This window comes from Caretta caretta, chromosome 25, assembly GCF_965140235.1.
Source record: "Caretta caretta isolate rCarCar2 chromosome 25, rCarCar1.hap1, whole genome shotgun sequence".
Taxonomy (NCBI): Eukaryota; Metazoa; Chordata; order Testudines; family Cheloniidae; genus Caretta; species Caretta caretta.
The window spans coordinates 18,542,249-18,562,115 of NC_134230.1; the positions used below are offsets into that span (position 1 = coordinate 18,542,249).

At 58.0% G+C, this 19,867-nt stretch overlaps 2 protein-coding genes across 6 annotated transcripts in view; one reads left to right on the forward strand and one right to left on the reverse strand.

Annotated features, from left to right (window-relative positions):
- The window catches only part of UBA52 (ubiquitin A-52 residue ribosomal protein fusion product 1), a 375,240-nt gene that overhangs the window by 19,096 nt on the left and 336,277 nt on the right, over window positions 1-19,867 (reverse strand). The gene's annotated exons all lie outside the window — the stretch shown is intronic.
- On the forward strand, window positions 1,079-18,335 carry FKBP8 (FKBP prolyl isomerase 8). 4 transcript variants are annotated; one of them, XM_048830505.2, is made up of 10 exons: window positions 1,079-1,172; window positions 4,687-4,857; window positions 5,564-5,886; window positions 7,623-7,792; window positions 8,625-8,713; window positions 9,287-9,504; window positions 10,226-10,398; window positions 10,549-10,626; window positions 16,160-16,297; window positions 17,000-18,335. In XM_048830505.2, the coding sequence occupies exons 3-10, from the start codon at window positions 5,589-5,591 to the stop codon at window positions 17,084-17,086; spliced, it is 1,251 nt and encodes a 416-aa protein (XP_048686462.1). In that variant the 5' UTR covers window positions 1,079-1,172; window positions 4,687-4,857; window positions 5,564-5,588; the 3' UTR covers window positions 17,087-18,335. The 4 variants fall into 4 exon arrangements, with proteins under 4 accessions (XP_048686462.1, XP_048686461.1, XP_048686464.1 ...); XM_048830504.2 differs by lacking the exon at window positions 1,079-1,172 and adding an exon at window positions 1,187-1,277; XM_048830507.2 differs by lacking the exon at window positions 1,079-1,172 and adding an exon at window positions 1,187-1,277 and having other exon boundaries at window positions 4,687-4,825.

Below are 19,867 nucleotides of genomic sequence, written 5' to 3' on the forward strand. Positions count from 1 at the left end.
AACCCCTTTTAAGGCAGAGTTACCAACATATGATCTTAATGTGATGCCTGAGCCTGACCTAACAGAGGAGGAGGTGAGAAGTGTGGTCCAGGAAATGAAGGCAAAGGGACCTGATGAAGTGATGGCAGACCTAGTGAAAGTCTTGCATGAGTGAGGCACAAAATGGATGAGCAGAGTGATCAAACCGGCACAAGAGAATTCCCGAAGACTGGTACAATCTATCCCGGTCCCAGTACATAAGAAGGGAAGTATCCATGAATGTAGAAACTTATTGAGCTATTAGCACATGGGAGGAAGATTGGAGGTTTACGCCAGGGGAAGACAGAATGCGCCCTCTTCCCCGCAGAGTTCAGCCACACATACATAGTGTCATTGACAAAGAGATGCCACCTGCAGAGGGACTGCAGTGCTCTGCCCTGATCACACCTCTCAACCTGCCAGGTCTCCCAGGGACGCAGCATGTGACAAAGACCATGAATGAGGGTGCAGTGACTGCATTTCGGAGGCAGATAACTTTCAGCCACAAAAGTGACGGGGACACCAGCTCTGTGTAGCCACACAGAATCCAGGGATTAAAATGAGGGGGTTTGTCTCAGTCCAAATTGCAAAGGAGAGGCAGAGTCCAGACTGCCAGCATCAAGTGGCACATGCACTGATGGGCTGTGCCATCCCCATGGGGTGGCTACCACCTTGGATCAGAGCAATTCATGCTGGGGCCCGCCATCTCCCCAGGGCTGGGGTGCAGCCGTGCATGCTGGGGCCCGCCATCTCCCCAGGGCTGGGGTGCAGCCGTGCATGCTGGGGCCCGCCATCTCCCCAGGGCTGGGGTGCAGCCGTGCATGCTGGGGCCTGTTGGCTGCCCCTTCTGCATGGCAGTGGGGGCTGCTACGACCTCCCCCCCCCCACGCCGGGGACCCACCCAGAGCCCCCGCTCACCCCAGCAGGGGCAGCCCGGGCTGAGCCCACCTGCGCGCAGCCCCACCGGCCGCGGCCCCTTTAAGAAGGCTCCGGGCAAAGGCCGATCCAGGCGAGACGGGCGTTGCAGCCGGCCACTTAGCGGCAGTCTTCCCCACCCAGGGAAGCCAATGAGAGCCGTGGGCGGGCCTGGAGCAGGCCCGCGGAGCCAATGAGAGCCGGGGGGCGGGGCTGGAGCAGCTGAGCCCAAAGGCCAGGTGGGTGCCGGAGCTCGTGGGGGCGGCGCTGGCCGGGGGGGTTCGCGGGGCGGCCCCTGCCTGGTGCCCGTGTCCGAGCGCGGCCGGCGCGCTTCGCTAGCCCGCGTAGGGATGGCCCTGCCTCGACGGGGGGCGAGGGGCCCGTGAAGGGCAGGGGCGCCCGGGGGACTGGGCCAAGCCGCTTCCCCGGCCCGCGGGGGGCTGAGAGCGCCCCGGGAGCGGCGGGGGGGCCCCGGGACGGGCCCCCGGGGTGGGGGGCCCCGGGAGCGGCGGGGAGGTCCGGGGGCGGGGAGGGAGGTCCGGGAGCGGGAGGTCCGGGGGCGGGGAGGGGCGGGGGGGAGGTCCGGGAGCGGGGAGGGGCGGGGGGGAGCCCCGGGGGGAGGGAGGTCCGGGGGTGGGGGGGGAGGTCCGGGAGCGGGGAGGGGCGGGGGGGAGGTCCGGGAGCGGGAGGTCCGGGGGTGGGGGGGGAAGTCCGGGAGCGGGGAGGGGCGGGGGGGAGCCCCGGGGGGGAGCCCCGGGGGCGGGGTGCGCAGAAGGACTCTGTGGAGGGGGATGGTCCCAAAGGGGCAGTCCCCCCATGGCGCCCGCTGAGCAGCTGTGTGACCTGCAGTGGCTTGGCAGAGGAGGGCGGGGGCATCCCTTGCTGCTCCCTGGGTTTCGGGGAGGCTGAAGGGTCCAGTCACCATATCGCTCTCACCGTGTTCGTGGTGAACTCCTGTTAAGTCTGGTGCTTGTGTCCTGCCATCTCTTTCTGTGGGTGGCTCCTGCTGGGAAGCGGGGCCTGAAAAGGCCAACTGCTGGAGGGGACGATACCTGCGGGCTTGTTCGCTGGGCCAAGGCTCCTACGGGTGTTGCCCATTAGGGCTGGGCCCCGCACAGAGGCTTTGTGTCGCTCCCTCACTGAAACGCCTACTAGGGGAAAATGTGTTTTCCTGCCCCATGCTGCGGCGTTGGGGCGTTGGGAAACGCTGTCACGTAAATCCAGGCTGTTCTCCGAGCATCGTGGCGCTCACAGAATTAGGCTGCCTTCTGGTGCTTTTTTGTAGACTGGAGCGGCATGAGTCTCTGGATGGGCTCTCCCTGCGGGGTGCCAATCCATGATGCTCTTGGCTGGGGGCTTTACTCTGAATTCCTCCTTGGTGAGTGACTTGGGGCAGGGTGGTGTGGGCAGGAGCCCAGGAAAGAAGGACTGGGTAGCTAGGGTCCTGCCTCTTAAAGGACTTGTACCTTGGCATGGTGACTACAACCTTTAACTTGGCTGTTGTTTGCTAAGTGTCCCAGCTGGGTGCGTGCGTTCCCTGTGGTGACCCAGCATGCTGCTGCAGCCTGTCTTGTAGCTGGGCTGGCAGCCGGGGCTGGAGGGACTGGCAGTGAGAGAGGCAAAGCCCAGCAGGCAATGGGCTGGGGGTTGGGGGGCGAGGCAGTGGTTAAGGCAAGGATGAATTCACTCAGGCCATATGCAGCAGCAAAGTGTCTTGGGCCTGCCAGAGCCCTGAGTCTCCCTGGCCAGTGACTGGTTAAGGGAAGCTCCTGGGCTTGTCCCAGTCGTGCCCGTCCTTTCAGGGCCCAGGGTTCTGGGAGCACACTCATCAGAGTGACAAGTGTGAGCAGAAATATGTCCGTTACATTTAGAGGGAGTGTAACTTTACCTCCCATGTTGCATTGGGATCACAAGGAGCCTGGCCAGTAGTAAGGGTCTGAGAACCAGAAGGGGATGCTGACCGGGCTGGATTTATTTGTTTTTTATGGGCCTGATCTTCATTATTCTACTGTGGTAGCTCCCAGAGGGCCCCTTGTGCTGAGTGCTGCTCAGAATTGTAGTGTGAGACAGGCCTGTGATTTACACTGTAAAACTCTTCAGGGACTAAGGATGGGAGACGATCAGGATTATTATCCCCCGTCTATCTAGCTACTCACCTGGTCCTCATCGCTATGGATCTGAGCATCTTTCCCAGTCCCAAAGAGAGAGAAAGGGAAACGAACTGTGGCAGTGGTGAAGAGAGAACTTTTATTTAAAACTCCCCAGTCTTTCCCTTTTGATAACTGGAGGGGGTGGGCATGACATTGAGGAGTAACTTCCTGAAATATGGCTCTTTTCTGGCCTGTGCACTTGCTGTAGAGTAGTGGTTTTCAAAGTTTTTGTATTGGTGACCCCTTTCACACAGCAAGCCTCTGAGTATCACCCCTCCTTGTAAGTTAAAAACAGGGGCAGGGGCAATTTAATTTAATGGGGGCTCAGGGCTGTCAGCCCCATAAAACTGGTAGCTCGTGACCTCCATGTAACTACCTTGTGACCCCCTGAGGGGTCACACCCCCAGTTTGAGAACCCCTGCCGTAGTGGATACAAATGGCTAGATCCAGGCATTGCTGTTTGGTGCATGATGGTGCGTTAGCCAGGAGGCTGGAAGGACCCAGACGGGGAGAAGGATGCTCTCCAGCAAGCCTAGAGCTCTGAGCTGGTGGGCGGACCGTTCTGAGCTGTATCCTTTATCACGTGTATTGCATTAGGGCCTCAGAGCTCAATCCACTGCTGGGGCCCCAAAGTGCTAGGCACTGTACTGTAGCTCTTGTCTGGGTGTTTGAGCTGCAGACTCTGTTAGCAGTCCCTCTATGGCTGCTGAACGTGGCCCCCACAGTTATTTGCCTCGATATCTCCAGGTCCAAGTGTAGGTCATAGGTCTTCTTTTGTGGTCCTGGGCTGGTGTCCAAGACCAGCCTTGGTTTCGCTTCTGTAATTAGCTGGCAGCAAGGCTGACACCTACTCCAGAGGAGAATGCTAAGGCAGCTGATCTCCATCAGCTGTCACCAGACCAGTCTCTTCCTGTCCATCCCAAACCTGTTCTCTTACATGTTCATTGCCTGCTCGGCCCAGGCTGATGGGCGCTCTGCTCTCCTCTATCCTCTGTGGAGCTGGGTTCGCATTGTCTGACGCTAGCCAGAGTGTTCCTGTCCCGTCTGTGAGCTGGCTGCCCCAGTGCAGGGGGGTGCCTCGCCCTTCTCCTGCCCTGGACGGGAGCTGATCTATTTGCGTGTTTGCTCTTAGCAGCCCGTACCTTTTCCTCAGCTAGCTACTTGTGGCTCTTTGTGTGTAATAAACAGCTCCCAGCAAATGGCGTTTGCTTGCAGACCGAGCTCTTGCTGTGAACAAGTTTCCCTTGTTGCTGGGAGTGCTCTCTGCCGTACCCAGAGCAGCGGTGGGCTCTGCGGTGGAGACACAAGGTTCCTGTTGTTTCTCTTTGAGGCCTTGGCTTGTCCTCCACCCTCTGAGTATGAGGCCAGGCTGGGAAGCTGGGCTGACATAATCTGTCTGCCCTTGGACTCTTGGCGGCATCACTCGCTTGCCTCTTCCCAGGGATTATTTTGCAATACTTGGCTCTAAAGCAGCACAGTGTATGGGTGGCTCTGGTATCGGGTCCAGACATCCCCAAATGGGGGCTGGGTGGGGATTGCAGACTCTGCAAGAGTCTCCTCAAGCTTTCTTAATTGATTTTATTTTATTTTATCTTATTTAAAGATACCCTTGGAAAAGAGGAATGAAGCCCCTCGCCGAATGGGTGGCCTTCTGGAACTGTCCCCTTGACTGAAGACCAAGAGCCTGCCTGAGGGTACAGCCCAGCCTGTTCCTCCAGCGCTGGGGTAATCTCCACTGCCAGGTGTTTGTCAGCCAGGCCTTTCTAAAACCCTGGTGAGAGGCTCGCCTGCCGCCCATCTGGCTGTAGACTCTGTATCTAGGAAATATTTTCCCTCTGCCAGTTAGGCTCTTTGCTGCCTGTGAGCTTGATGGTTCCTAATTCCTCCCCATGCTGCGCCATGTTAGACTTCGTTTCCCAGCAGAGCCCAGCTCGTAGGTCTTGCTATAAATGGAAACTAGTTAGGGAAACGTGTGGTTGCAGTGATCCTGGGATCGGCTTCAGATTAACTCTTCCATGCCGGGCTTCTGGCTTTGAGAGCCGGAGGAGAAGCCCTGCGAAGCTCATGGCAAAGACCAGAGGCCACTGCAAGCTACAACATAGCCGGTCAATTTGCACCCAGAGTCCAGGCAACAGCCTGGATGGGGGCTGGGGAGCAACGGGCAAACGTGCCCCACTGTGTTTCAGTGAGGGAGTAGCAATTTCAGGTGCTTTGGTTCTGTTCCATTTGCAGTCTCTCTCGCGGTAGCTCAGGGTCCTGGACCCTGGCTGTATCTGAGTGATCACTGTTTATCAGAGTGAGTGCTGACTTCCCCAAGGGCTGCTGGGCTGGGGGGAGGAGGGAGCTGGGTTCCAAGGCCCCATTTCAAGGTAGTTCTGGAATCTCAAACTACGGCTCTTCTAAACTCACCCCCCTGCCCCCCGCCTCTCCCCGGGGAAAAAACCCCAAACAAAACACCCTCTTCTGTCTTTACTTCTTAGTTAGTTTGATCCTCACCTCTCTGCAATGGCTTCTGGAGGGGAGGGTCCAGCCGATGGCTCCCCTGACTGGGCTGACACCAGCATTGATCTCAGCTCACCGGGCCTCACCAAGGCCAGCGCCTCCATGCTGGACAGCGGGGAGGACTTTGAAGTCCTAGATGAGGATGACGACGATGACCTGAGTGAACTCCCCCCTCTGGAGGACATAGGGACGGGAAGGGCCCCACCAGCCAGAGATGACACCCAGATGCCTGGGTCAGAGCAAGCCCCGGAGGAGGTCTCCAACATGCCCCAGGCAGCTGAGGAGTGGCTTGATGTCTTGGGTAAGATCTTGTGTAGGAAGATGCCATGCTGTTTCCTGTTGTCACAAGCTCTTCCCCTTCTCCCTCCTCCCAGCGAGGGCAAACAGGCTGAAGTCAGGGCTCCTATGTGCCCCCCGCAGCAGCTCAGGAGATGCCATAGTGGTGTAGGAAAGGGGGCCCGAGGGTGTGGCAGATGCCTCGCTATGGAGCCTTTGGCCTCTGAGCCACCTGTCTGTGCCCAGGTCAGGTGTCAGCCATCATTGCAGTTTGTTTACAGAGTCTCCTGTGAGTCAGGGGTGTGTTCATTTGGGAGGGTCTCGGCCTAGCCCCACATGGCATGTAGGTTGTTGACTTGGATCGCTGCAGCATTCAGAGCATGCTAGTGCTTCCCAAGAAGAAGATGATCTGGGGACCATGGTGGCTAATCTGCTGAACGAGAGCACCCGCTGAGATGCTGGGGCCAAAAGGGCTAATGCCATCCTGGGAGACACAAACTGGGGGATGGCGAGTGGGCACAGAGGTTGTTACCGCTGCACTTGGCACCAGTGCGACCGCGGCTGGAATCCTGTGTCCAGCGGTGGTGCCCACAGTTCAAGAAGGATGTTGATACACTGGAGGGCTTTGAGAGAAAAGCCACAAGGCTGTTGAAAGGATTCGATGACGTGCCCCTCCAGGAGGGACTCAGGAGCTCAGTCTGTTCGTTGTGACAAAGAGAAGGTTAAGGGAAGACTTGGTCCGTCTGTAAGTCCCTACCTGGGAAACAGAGATCTGATGATGGGCTCTTCAGCATAGTCAACCAGTTGTGCTAATGTCGTCCTCTGAAGGGCTGGAAGTTGAAGCCAGACCAATTCAGACTGGAAATAAGATGTAAATTTTCAACAGTGAGAGTCATTAACTCATTTACCAAGGGGCGAGGTGGGTTTTTGTTCACTGACGAATTTAAAATCAAGATTTGGATGATTTTTCCAAAGGATTCATAGATCCCAAGACCAGAAAGGCCCATTGTGATCATCTAGTCTGACCCCCTGCGAGCACAGGCTAGAGACCTGCCCCCCTATAATCCCTAGAGCAGATCGGTTAGAGAAACATTCAGTCTTGATTTAGAAATGGCCAGTGATGGAGACGCCCCTGTGACCCTCAGTAAATTGTCCCAATGGTTAAATACAAAGAGCTGCCCTAGAATGAACAGGGGGCAGGTTTCTGGTCTGTGTTATCCGGGCGGTCAGACTAGCTGATCACAATGGTCCTTTCTGGTCTTAGAACCTACAAAATGCTGAGCGAGACGCAGCCCCTGCCCCAGAGAGGTAAGTGGCAGCTCTTCAGGGGATCCCCCAGCTAACGTCTCAGCAGAGAGTCCATGGAGTGTGAACCCTCACTCTTGTCTCTAGCCCCGTCCCTCCCTGGCAGGATAGCAGCAGGTTGGTGGTAGTTGCTGGGGGTGAGTTTGCTTTGTCCCGTTCTCCCTCCTCGGTGTCTGTATCCAGGAGCCTTTGTTCCCCAGAGCTGTGAATCCAGTGGCTCTTCAGGGCCACCACGCTCTTGTCAACATGAGCCATGGGAGCAGTGGCTGCGTGGCCAGCTCTGAGCCCGGCATCAGTCCCCTAGTGGGAATGTGCCACCTTGGCTGCCTCCCCACTCCCGCCTCCCCACTCCCACCTCCCCTTTAAACCCAAGTGGACATCGGCAGCATGAGCCAAGACAGCCTTTCTATCTCCCGCTGGGTGTGACGTGCTTCTGGCTCCCATCTCTCTCCCCAGGGAGTGGCTTACTCAAGAAGAAGACCCTGGTGCCAGGTCAAGGTGTGGAGAGCCGGCCGCGCAAAGGCCAGGATGTCACCGTCCGACTCAAGGTGATGCTGGAGGATGGCAGCGTGGTGGAGGACAATCCCAGCCTTTCCTTCACCCTGGGAGACTGCGACGTCATGCAGGTAGGTGCGAGGGGGCTGAGGCCTGTGTGCTCTGGAGCGAGAGGTGTTTGGGGTGGGGGAGGAGAAGAATCTCTGCACAGCAGCTGACCTCCCTGGTGGAGCCCAGCCTGTGTGCAAAGCCTGGTTCATGGACCTGGGAATGTTTGGGTGAGAGGGTCTGGTGTGGGTCAGATGGCTGCTTCCTCTGGTCCCGGTATCCTGCCTGCCCCGAGTGACTGCAGACACCTGGTGTCTCTTTCCCTTGTGATCTCCGTAATGCACCTGGCTAACTGAGGAATGCTGTATGTGGGGCAATGCGGGGGAGGAGGGGCCCAGGGAATTTCTTCTTTATCCTGACAGGTGGATTTGGCAGCTGGCTTTATTCTCTAAGAACTCGGGGAGAGAGTGAAGGTGGGGGAGGGAGTGCGTCCCCCTGGCGACCCACAGGAGGCATGTGAGTGCTTCCTTTGCCCACCTGGGAAGCGGGGCTCCCTTCCTCGCTCGAAGGCACCAGGTTGTGTTGGCTGATTGATCCGGCACTCTGCGCCAAGCACTGTGGTTCAGAAGCAGAGCCCCAAGTCTGGGGCTATAGGTTGATGCCCTCTTGTCCTGCCCCTGCTCTGTCCCTGCATTGTGCCAGGCTCGCTCTGGTTTGCTTGGCAGCCGGCCTGCACTCTGAGCTGCTCCTGTGCTGGTTTAATGACCTGTCCAGCAGTACAGTCCCTTTGCCCGCACTACAGCAGCCCTCTGGGGAGGAGCCCAAGTCTGGCTGTGGGATTTGAATCCATGACCACCTGCTCCTGAGCAGAGAACGCCCTCCACTGACCTCCCTCTGAACTCTGGGTCCCTGCAGGCCCTAGACCTGTGTGCACAGCTGCTAGAAATGGGAGAAACTGCCTTGATCATGTCAGATGCCAAGTACTGCTTCGGCCCGCAGGGCAGGTGAGAGGGATCTTGGGACCGTGCGGGGAGGCTGTGGGAGGCTAACCGCAGCAGGACCAAAGGGAGGGGGGAGGATCCTTGGAGAGGAGGCTTAGCCGGGATAGCCCCCTGGCCTGCAGCAGCGAGGCCAAAGGCTGGAGCCTCTGCCGTGGGGAGAGAGAGAGGAGGTGTTGGTCTCAGTACGATTCCTCATCAACATGTCCCCAGCACAGTTCACCCCCTAGCCGCAGTCCCAGTAGATAAGCCCAGGCGTCAGTGGGCCCCATTGCCCCTCGGGGAAGGGTGGGATTTCTCCAGGGCAGGAATGAGGCATAGCTGGCAACAGGGTCTGTTCTGCTGCCCTCCCTGGTCTGGCTGCCTCTGTGTGTGTCAGTTGTCGGGCTGCCCCTTTCCCCAGCACTGAATCTGCATGGCTCCTTCGCAGCCGGTGGGTGTTTTGGGGGCAGTAGCTGGCGCCAGGCGGCTCTGCCGCAGAGCTATAGCGTTGCTGACCCCAGAGCCACCGCAGCCTCGGCTGGGCCCGTGCTTCCTCCTGGGAGAGGTGCCATCGCGTCTCCTCCATCATGTGAGCAGGAGCCCCGACATCCCGCCCCACGCAGCCCTCACCCTGGAAGTGCAGCTGCTGGCCGTGCAGGATGCTCCTGACCTGGAGCTCCTCCGGGGGAGAGAGAAAATCCAGCTGGCCAATCGCAAGCGGGAGCGCGGGAACTTCTACTACCAGCAGACGGACTACGTGCTGGCCATCAACTCGTACGACATCGCCCTGAAGACCATCAACTCCAGCTCCAAAGGTACCTGCCCTGCCTTGCCCTGGGGTCAGCCAGTCCTGCTCCTGCCTGCACAGCTGTTCTCTGGGGGCAGCAGGACTCTGGGAAGTGGAGTTGCTGCATGTCTGAGGCGTCTCTGCCACCATGGTGCCCAGCCCTCAGGGCTCAGCCCTCCTCGTCCTCGTGTGTGACGCTGGCCCCTCTGGGACACGCTGCTCTTCGAACAGTGTCTCCTTGCCTGAGCCAAGAAATCCCCCACCCGGGAGCTGGGTCTCCTGGCAGCCTGTGTCTCTCGGGAACTGTTGCCCTCTGAGATGTCTCCTTGCCTGGGGCCCTTCTGCAGTGTCGGGGGGAGATTTTTTTGGAAAGTAGCATTTGGTGGCTTTACAGCCTGCTTCCTTCATTGCACACCTGCTCTGCCCCCAGCGTTCCCTGCGGGCAGCCATACCAGCACGGTTCTGAGAGCCTGGTCGCCACGGGCACCCTCTGTTGGTCTGTCCATGGCTGTGAGCCCCTTGGGGCAGAGGCTGGCTCCTCTCTGTCCTGCCCAGAGCCCAGCAGCAGTCTACTGGGGCTCCCCCAGGGATCACCCTCTCGGGCTGTTGGTGGCCCAGGTGAGGTCTAGACACCTCCATGGCTTGCGGGCTAGGGAAGTGGGTTCCCTGCAATGCAAACCGAAAGGAGCTGGAGCAGGGCTGGAAAGCAGTTGTACTGCGGGTGTAACTCAGCTCTGGGATCTCTGCAGTCCTCTTCAGCCCAGAGGAGGAGGCTGAGCTGCTGGAGGTGAAGGTGAAATGTCTCAACAACCTGGCAGCCTCTCAGCTCAAGCTGGACCATTATGAGGCTGCCCTGAGATCCTGCACCCAGGTCCTGGAGCACCAGCCAGAGAACATCAAAGCCCTCTTCCGCAAGGGGAAGGTAAGAGTGGGGCTCTGAGCTGTGCGAGGCCCCCTCCCCTTAGCAGCGGGAGTGTTGGATGGACCCTGGCCTCTTGCGGCCTGGGCGGGAGCGTGTCTGCTGGGGGCCAGCCAGGGGCCTCTCTGCTCAGCTTTGTGGCTTGTCTTCCAGGTGCTGGCGCAGCAAGGCGAGTACAGCGAGGCCATACCCCTCCTCAAAGCCGCTTTGAAGCTGGAGCCGTCAAACAAGGTAGGCTAGTGTGCTTGCTGCCGCCCTGCCGGCTGGGCTGCTGGCGCATTGGGCTTGGCTAGTGGGCTCCTCTTCCTGCTGGAGTGGAAGTGAGCGACCAGCTGAGAATTTACCTGCCGGAGCCGCCAGGCTCCTGGTCGTGTGGCATCACTTCACTGAGACTCTGGGTTCGTGTTGCCAGCCATCCCGGCGTGGGGAGGCCGATTGGCTGGCACCCTCGGGAGCAGGTCAGCGCTGCTCTGCTGGCCCGTGCAAGGCATTCAGTGTCTCCTGTGGGCTCAGATTGCTATGGTACCATGTGGTGTGTGCTCACACTGCATAGTGTAGGGACTGAACCGGCTCTGGTTATGCATGGGAAAATGGATCTACTGGGTCTCTGCTTTTTCCCCTTCCTCCTTTGCCCCCAGGGTCGAGGCCCATGGCAGGCAGGTGCCCCTCCAGCCCAATCCTTTGTTAAAAATACCCTCTACATTGATGATCCCAGCCCAGCAGCTTCCAGCGTCTTGGGCCATCATTGTAGGAGGTGGGGTGGAAATCAAGCCCTGGCTCCTTGCTTGGCAGTTCAGAGCATGACTGACTCTGCTCTGGGGGCAGCCCCAAAGAGCTGGACTCCAGTTAAGCGCATGGGCCGGGATGAGCTCTGGGTGGGGAATTTCCTGCCAGTTAATGCCCTGCTGCAGGAGTGGAAGCCCTGAGGCAGCCAGAAAATACCCAGGATGGCAGTGAGGATCATGGGCCGGGGGCAGAATACACAAATCCTTCATGCGTCTGGGCAGAGTAGGGCTTTGCTCTGGGGACAAGCTCTCCCTGTCTGTCAGCGAGTGCCCCTGACTATGAAAAGGCATCTCAGTGGGCATTTCATTGCAGTGGTGTTAAACTTTATATCCCTGTCGCACCTAATGGTCACAGATAGGATGGGCTCATTGTGCTAGAGGCTGTACAGACTTAGTGAATGACGGTCCCTGCCCCAAAGAGCCTACAGTGTAAAAGGGAGCATCTCTGCTAGGAAGAGAGGTGGTGGTAACTCCCCCTTCTCCTCATCCAGGCAAGTCCAAAAAGGATTTGGCTTCCTTGCAGGTCAGGCGCCACCTGGTTTGATTTCTAGCTAGGCCCATCAGATGGACTGGCTGGATGGTCAGCCTGTCTCTCTGACCTTACCGCACCCTGTGATTGCTGGCCATGTAGCAGAATTCCTTAGTATGAATGGCGTCAAAGCCGTGCCGGGACTGATGGAGATGGATGGGAGAGCCTAAGGTTTAACTTGTGTGAAAGCAGCAAATTGCCTTGTTTCCGTAGGGTGTTACTGGGTTTGCGTTCGCTTGAGGGAAGAACGCGCCTTTTCCTCATAGGGACGAGGCCAAAGACGAGCTGGCCCAGTTGGGGGCTGGGATAGCCAGTATGATGGCATGCGAGCGATGTTGTCAGCCACAATCCCAGCTCTCCCCGAAGCATCTTGTGCGCATCAGGAATGTCAACAGGGGCTGCTTGTCCAGCAGAGACCTGGCCACTCCTTTGGGCTGTCAGAGTTCCCAGGAGCAAAGGCTCAGGGGTCTGGAGGGCAGTGGTGTTAACTAACTCATAACGTCTACATAGGACTTGTTTTTCATGAGCTGCAGAATGTAGCTTCACCGGCTCTGTGGCTTAGAGGAGTCTGAACATGACCCATGGTCCGTCTAGCCCAGTGTCCTGTCTTCCCACAGTGGCCAGTGCCAGGTGCCCCCGAGGGAATGAACAGAACAGGGCGATTATCGAGTGACCCGTCCCCTGTTCAGTCCCAGCCTCTGTCAGTCAGAACTTTAGGGTAACCCAGTGCCCAGGGTTGCGTAGCCAGTGAGGTACCTGACCTCCAGGAACTTGGTTAATTTGTTTTTAGCTTTTGCCCTTCACAACATCACCTGGCAACGAGTTCCCCAGGGTGACTGCGCGTTGTGTGAAGAAATACTTACTTCTGTTTGTTTTAAACCTGCTGCCTATTAATTTCATTGGGTGACCCCTGGTTCTCGTTATGTGAAGGGTAAATAACGCTTTCTTGTTCACTTGCTTCACCCTGTCACGATTTTATCGACCTCTCTCATGTTCTGCCCCACTCCTTGGTCGTCTCTTTTCCCATCTGAACGGTCCCAGCCTTTTGAATCTCTCCTCACACGGAAACTGTTCCATCCCCTCATCAGCTAATTTAGACCCCATCATTTGTATGTACAGCTGGGATTGTTTTCCAATGTGCATTACTTCGCATTTATTAACAATAAATTTCATCTGCCATTTTGTTGCCCAATCACCCAGTTTTGTGAGATCCCTTCGTAGCTCTTCGGAGTCAGCTTTCAACTTAACTGTCTTGAGTAATTTTGTATCCTCTGCAAACTTTGCCACCTTTTCCCGGATCACTTATGAATATGTTGAATAGGCCTGGTCCCAGTACAGACGCCTGGAGGACTCTGCTATTTATCTCGCTCCATTCTGAAAACTGACCATTTATTCCTACCCTTGGTTTCCTGACTTTTAACCTGTTACCAATCCATGAGGGGACCTTCCCTCTTACCACATGACAGCTTACTTTGCTTAAGAGCCTTTGGTGAGGAGCCTTGTCAAAGGCTTTTGGAAAGCCCAAGTAGTCTGTATCTACTGGATCACCCTTCTCCACATGCTTATGGTGACCCCCTTAAAGAATTCTAGTAGATTAGTGAGGCATGATTTCCCTTTACAAAAGCCATGTTGACTCTCCCCCAACAAATCATGTTCATCTGTGTCTGATCATTCAGTTCCCCAGAGTTGTCAGTCAGGCGCCTTTCATCAGGTGCAAGCCAAGCACACAGCAATATTGAGCATTTCTCTTCCCACCCCCTGTGTGGAGGTTCCAGATTCTAACCCTTCAAATAGGGTCGGTGAAAAGGCAGTGCTGGCTAATTCCTGCCCCCACAGGGGCAGGTTTTGCTCTGGAGATGTCCTGCTACACAGCAAGGGACTGCACCCAGGAATTCCTCATGGGCTCACAACTCCCATGAAAGCCATTGGACGTGATGCCCTCCTAACAGAACCGACCTGGCAGACAGCCTGTGGGGTTATGACAAGCAGCAATCACTGGGCTAACTTGTTGCATTTCACTCTCAAAAGCATCTTAAAAACACACTGTCCAGAATCCAATCTTCTCTCTGGTGCCCCTGGTTTTTATTACTTTGGAAATGGTCGGATTAAATTTGGCCCCAAAGGCTGGTTTTGGAAAGGCTCCTCTTTCCAGAGCCTAAATCTCTTTCTATGAAAAGCACAAACTGGAAATTCTGCATCGCTTGTAAAGGAAGAGCCCTTCCCCTGCAGTGCTTGGCTAGCGTACAGGAACCCAAGGCGTGAAGGCCCTGACTTCTCATTGCTCCAAACAAGAGAGGAGTCATGGGGAGAGCCCATCAGTGGGGAACAGCAAACTTGGATCCTTTAAATTAGCTGAGTCTTAGAAACACCCAGGATAAATAACAGAAGTCAAGGAACTTGGCTCCTTTAGGTAACTTCACCATGCCCATATGCCTTTACAAAGACGCTTCGTGGGATTCCCACTGTGTAGAGACAAGTATCCAGCTTCCCCCAGCAGAGGGCGCAGTCCCACTGCACAAGGGGCAAAGGCTTGAAGCTGAGTCTTTCCAGGCCCTGGGTTCGCGTCCTGTCTGCACTCAGCTCTGTTTTGGTTCCTCTGATGTGGGCTTTGAGAGCTGGCTCGTGGCTGCTAGGAATCCTCAGCCAGTAGGGGCGGGGGCTAGTACTGCTGTATCCCAGAGAGTGGGGCTGAGACAGTGACATCTCGCCGCCCAAGGTGCTGGGAAAATGCCCCTAAATGGATCTCGAACCTGTCTTGTATGGACCTAGCTCTGTTCTAAGAGGGTAGGACTGCAGGGACTAGCCTGCAGGGAGCTCAGTTCCAGGCTGCGCAGGGACTAGCCTGCACCTCTTGTGAAACCTCGAGGCTTTCCAGCATAACTTCCCGGTGCTCACAGGGATGCAGGTCAGGAGCACGCTAAAGAGACTGGCATGGGCTTGACGGATCCTGCTGGAGTACAATTTCCAGCGATCTTAACTGACCCTCGCCTCCCCTGTCCTCTCTCTCTCTCTCTCTCTCTCTCCGGTGGGAATCCAAACAAACTGCTGCATCTCTGCTCTTCATTGTTTCTTGGGCAGAATTTTAGTCTCCTTTTACAACCAAAAAAAAGTGCTTTCCCAGTGGCTGTGAAATCAGCATACAGCACCACTTCCTGTGAGGTGGCCTTCGGCTCCTCACCCAGCTAACGTCCCTTTCCGACGGGCCCTGTTACCTGATGAGCAGAGGGCACTGGCCCCACCCCAGTCACGAGGCTCCCGGGGATCTGGGGAGCAGCCCGCTTGTGGGCAGCGCTCCTGGACGCTTGACTGGTGCAGGAAAGGCTCCCTGCTGTGGGAGCTGGCAGGGTGCTGCGGCTCTGGGAGCTGCCCTGTTACTCTCTGGGTTATGGAGGGTCACGCCACTGACTCTAGCCCATTCAACCCTGCCTTTGGCAAGAATGAAGCCAGTTGGGTGTTGAGCCACTTGCCTCCACGGCTACTCGCTCATCACGTCCGCCTCTGCGGGGGAAGGTACATCAGGCCGTCGGTCCAGGACGCCAACCTGGCTAGGCCGCCGTGCCCAGCACCTGCCGGGAATGCAGGCCCAAGCATGACCATCACAGCTGTGGCGCTGGCTGCAGCTCTACCCTGGAAGAGGCTGGAAGCCCCAGGACCTGCTTTGCCCGGGACCCTCCTGTTGTCCTGCCCTTGCTGGAGTTCCCCCCTCTGCTGGGGACATCCCTGCCCTGACCAGCAGCCCCAGCTAGGCATGGCAAGCAGCCCTTTCCTGGCATGCTGAGGAACCATCCCCAATGGTTGTGATGGGCCTGTTGCGGCTGATGGCCTGAGGCTGAGCCATGTGCTCCTGGAGGGATCTGGTTTGGTGGCAGAGGGGTGGGGGGAATTGTAACAGGACTTTGCTGTGGTCCCATTGCCCCAGGGTGGGGCTCTGGCAGACCAGCCGCAGGGCTTTGTTACCTACCACTAGGGTGCATCTCACCCGCTACAGGGCTGGAGCAAATACAAGGCCCTGTCGCCCCCTCGTGAGGCTCTCAAAGGTGGGGAACTGAGACACGGAAGTGATGTGTCTGGCTGCACAGCTAGGACCCTAACTCAGGAGTCCTTGTTCTGAGCTGCTGTTTGGCACGTCTGCCAGCTCTCCCGGGCAGAGGCCTGGCCTGCCCGAACTGAGCAGCTCAGCTGTGCTGCCCCTGCTCAGAGTTGGGGTGAGATGGCCTGGGCCTTCGTGGCTCCTGCTGCCCAGTGGGGTGGAGCAGCCTTGGGGTCTGAGCTCCTTCGTGCAGCCCTCAGAAGCCCAGCAGGGTAGAGCCCGGCTCCAAGGGGCTGCTGGCTCTGTGTCTTTGCAGGACTGTCGTGTTGCTCTTTCCTCTCTGTCCTGTCTGTGCTGGGATCTGGCTGGAGGCGGGAAGTGGGGCTGCTTCTCAGGTATGCCTGGCTGTCTCACTCCCAGACTATCCATGCGGAGCTCTCCAAGTTGGTGAAGAAACACGCGGAGCAGAAGAACGTGGAGACCGCGATGTACAGGAAGATGCTGGGGAACCCCAGCACGAGCAGCACCCCTACAACATGCAAAGCCAAGTCGCCCCGGGTGAGTGGTGGGGAATGCAGGGGTGGGCAGGGGCCCGGGAAAGCAGCGACAATGTGCTGAGGGGGTGCTGAGATGGCTCATGCTTCCGGAGCGGTTCCATGCTTGCTGTTGGTCTCAGCAAGAGAGCAGCCAGCTGCCTGTGCCCGCGTGTGCTGGGCTGTGGGTCGCCTCCTCTCCTAGCACTAGGAAGCCTGCTGGGGCTCTCCTGGCCAGCACAGAGCCAGCGCGTGCCAGGGAAAGGCCTCTGTGTGCCAGGCTCTGAGCAGAGTCTGGAGCTGCCAGCTGGAGGGATCCGTGGTGGAGAGGGTAGAGGTGCCTGCTTGCTGTGGCTGGCAGGCCACGGGTGGGGCTGAGACATGGCTCCTGATCCGGCAGCCTAGAGAGCTGCAATGCCATCTGTCCACCTGATGGCATCACCCCTGGCCAGGTAGAGGGCTGCCACTCAGGCCCTGCTGTGCTCAAATGCTCCTGGGGCAGGGAACCTCCCTGCACCCCAACGTGGGATGGGGGTTCCTGACCCCCTTCCCCCACCACGTGGCAGGCACAGGACTGATTCCTCATGCTGCTTTCTGGCCTCAGGGCCAGCAGGGTTCTAACGAATCCGCTGTCAAGGGTGGCCTGCCCCTGGAGCACACTCGGCTGGCTCTGCCGGGTCCCTTGGGCTCTCCTCTAATGTTCCTGGGCTCTTTCCTTCCCCTCCAGGCTATTCCCTGGAAGTGGCTCTTTGGCGCAACAGCTGTAGCGCTTGGTGGCGTGGCCTTGTCTGTTGTCATAGCCGCAAGGAACTAGTGTCATCTGTGGAGAGGCCCAAGGAGCTGGGCCACGCCCCAGTCTGCCCCACCAGCTGCCCCGGCACCTCCGGACCTGCACCAGCGCGGACTGTCTGATTTCCTCCCACCAGAGAGGAGCCGGAGCTCTGTGCATCGCTCCCCTCCCCGTTACCCACTGATTGTCTATCACAGAAACAACTTTCTCTGCCAGAGGGGCCTGGCACCCCAGCGCGTGAGATCAGCAGTTGCAGCAGCCCCTTTGCAGCAGGATGGGGCATGGCTGGAGGGCTGGCAGACCAGGTGGAGATGCCCAGAGTGGGCGAGCCCTGTGTGTGTGGGACGAAGAGCCTGGCATTTCCATGCATTGACTGCTGGTCCCTCATCCTCCTGCCCCGGCAGAACCTGCGACCTGGCGCCGGAACAGCTAGTGCACCGCTGGCACCATCTGCCCCCTTCTGATGGTCAGGCAGGAAGGGGCTCCCCTAAGAACCAGTCTAGGTTAAGGGATGCAGCTGTTTCTGGAGGAGGGTAGAGCAGGCAGGGCTTGTGTGGCCATGACTCTGGTTCTGCAGGGTCAGGGCCCATGGCAGTGGCTGCTCTCCATGCAGCTGTGGGGGAGGGCATGCAATCAGCACCCCATCCCCTAGGTACTGGGAGCCCGTGGGTGCCATTGTGAAATGAGCTTGGCTTGCCACAGTACCACAACCTCAGCTGCCTCTTGCAGCAAAGCTAGCGAGGGCTGGCTTAGAACCCTCTGTTTTCCTGTTGTAAAAGCTTCTCGTGCCACTGCAGCCACCATGCGCTGTGCCAGGATTCCCTGGGTGATGGAGGTGGCCCCTTGGCCCTGTCCCTGGATCCCCAGACAGTGGGGCCGGCCAGCAGAGCACAGCCCCTCCAGCAGATGATGTGGGGGCTCTCTAAGAGAGCGCCCTGCCCCTCAGCATTCATGCACACACTTGCCAAGCACCATGTGGCAGGAACGGTGCAGGGGTGAAATGTCTGCGTGTCTCGTGTCCATTTCATCCCTCTGTCTCCTAGGGGTTTGGTCTCTGCAGTCCCCCTAGGGAGGGTATTTCCCCATGGCCTGTAGCTCTGTCCAGCCCAGTTCCTCTGCCTCCCTCCCCATTGTGCAGCAGGGCCCATGTCTTGTGTGTGTCTACACTGTCCTACCAGCTGTGCGGCTATGGAGTCAAAGTACTATTCTCTCTCTTCTCCCACCCCCCCATCAACTGTGAAAATCCCCAATAAAAGGACAAGTCTCAATTGCATCTTTTCCAGAGCTGGGCCTCTTCCTTGCCAGACAAGGGCCAGGTGTGGGGGCTCTCGTGCTCCTTGGGCTGATACCTAGAGCTGGGGTGCACTGCTGTCTGTCTTGGCCCTTGAGGGCTGCAGAGAACATCAAAAGAATTGCCCCGGTAGGTAACCGAGGTCCCGGGAGCAGCACCCCGACCTCCAGCGCACCCTATTCTTCACTGGCTGGAGATCTGCCTTGGGCCAGCACCGAGAGACAGTCCAGGCAGCGAGAAGGTGATTCTGAGCAGTGCTGGGGTGGTGGCTGATGAGGGGCAGGGTGGTTTCCTGGCTTCCCGGCTTCCCTGGACAGCTGGCTGGGCGCTGAGCAGCATTGTGAGCACCCCCCCAGCCTGTGAGCTGGCCCCTCGGAGGCAGGGGGAGCGGTCTGCGCTGCCCGGGCTGTTGCTCAAGTTGCAATGAGGGGCTGAAGCTATGTTTACTCTTGCTGCTGCTGAAGGTGTGGGACAGGCAGGGACAGCGCTGCTCGGCCCGGAGGTGGGGAAGCATTTGGCAGAGAACTAGCCACTGTGTGTTTGGGGGGGAACAGGAACCTTCTCCAGCACCCAGGCCCTTTCAGTCAAGGGGCAGGGGCAGGCTGCCCTTCCCAGGAGACGCCTTCGAGGTGCCAGGGGAGAACGGCCAGTTGCACCTGCGGTCGGAGCTGCTGGTTGGGCTGTGGGCCCACACCTCTGAGAGCAGGACGTGTCCAGCACCTCACAGCTTCTGCAGCTGGGGGAACCATGCCTTGGGCCCTACGCAGGTGGCCCCGGACACTTCTCCATCCTTGCCCTCTAGAAGGGGTTTCTGATTTGCTGTCACACTCTTGCACCTGCCCCTCTATTTACCCTCTGGCTCTCGGCTGCTGTGCAAGGAAACCAAGTCCACCTGCAGGCCAGGTTGCTGGGCACTGGAGCCACAATCCACCCCAGCCTCAGTCTGCCCAGGGGCATCTGTGCCCTGCGGTACACAGAGCAGAGCTTTGTCTCCGGCCAGGTGCCTCTGCAGCCCTGCACTGTCTCCTCTGGGGGTCCTCTCCCGTCAGGTGGGACCAGGGGGAGTGCCACATGGGCCATGCCTGTTAGGGGAGCTGCTGAGTGAGTCCCCCCCACCCCCAGCACCCCTGAAAGCCTCTCCACAGCTGGCAGCCCTACGTGGGTGTCTGCTGCGAGGCAGGCAGAGCGCACTGCAGTGGGAACAGGCAGGGGAGTCAGGGTTGAGCTCTTCCTTTGCTTGCTGCTTTCTGAGCTCTGGGCTGTTACCTGCACCCCTGACCAAACTTTTCTCTGGACCTGTGGGAACTGGACCCTTCCTTGGTGTTCTTAATGAAAGCAGCTGGGCCTCTCCTCGGGGACTCCAGCAGCTGGCAGGAGACGTGCCATGAGAGTTGGCAGCTTGGAGCTCAGTCGGACCCTGGTCTTTTCTCCACTGCCGACGGGAGACCGTCAGCCACAGAAACCAAAGGTGTTCTCGGTGGGCCCAAACCTGCTGACGGGTCTAGAGAAACAGA

Bases quoted from the DNA above. Each gene is read 5' to 3' on its own strand.
- FKBP8 (XM_048830505.2), top strand. From the start codon at position 5,589: ATGGCTTCTGGAGGGGAGGGTCCAGCCGATGGCTCCCCTGACTGGGCT. The intron at 9,505-10,225 runs GTACCTGCCCTG...GGATCTCTGCAG, and splicing joins CATCAACTCCAGCTCCAAAG to TCCTCTTCAGCCCAGAGGAG. The intron at 10,399-10,548 runs GTAAGAGTGGGG...CTTGTCTTCCAG, and splicing joins CCCTCTTCCGCAAGGGGAAG to GTGCTGGCGCAGCAAGGCGA.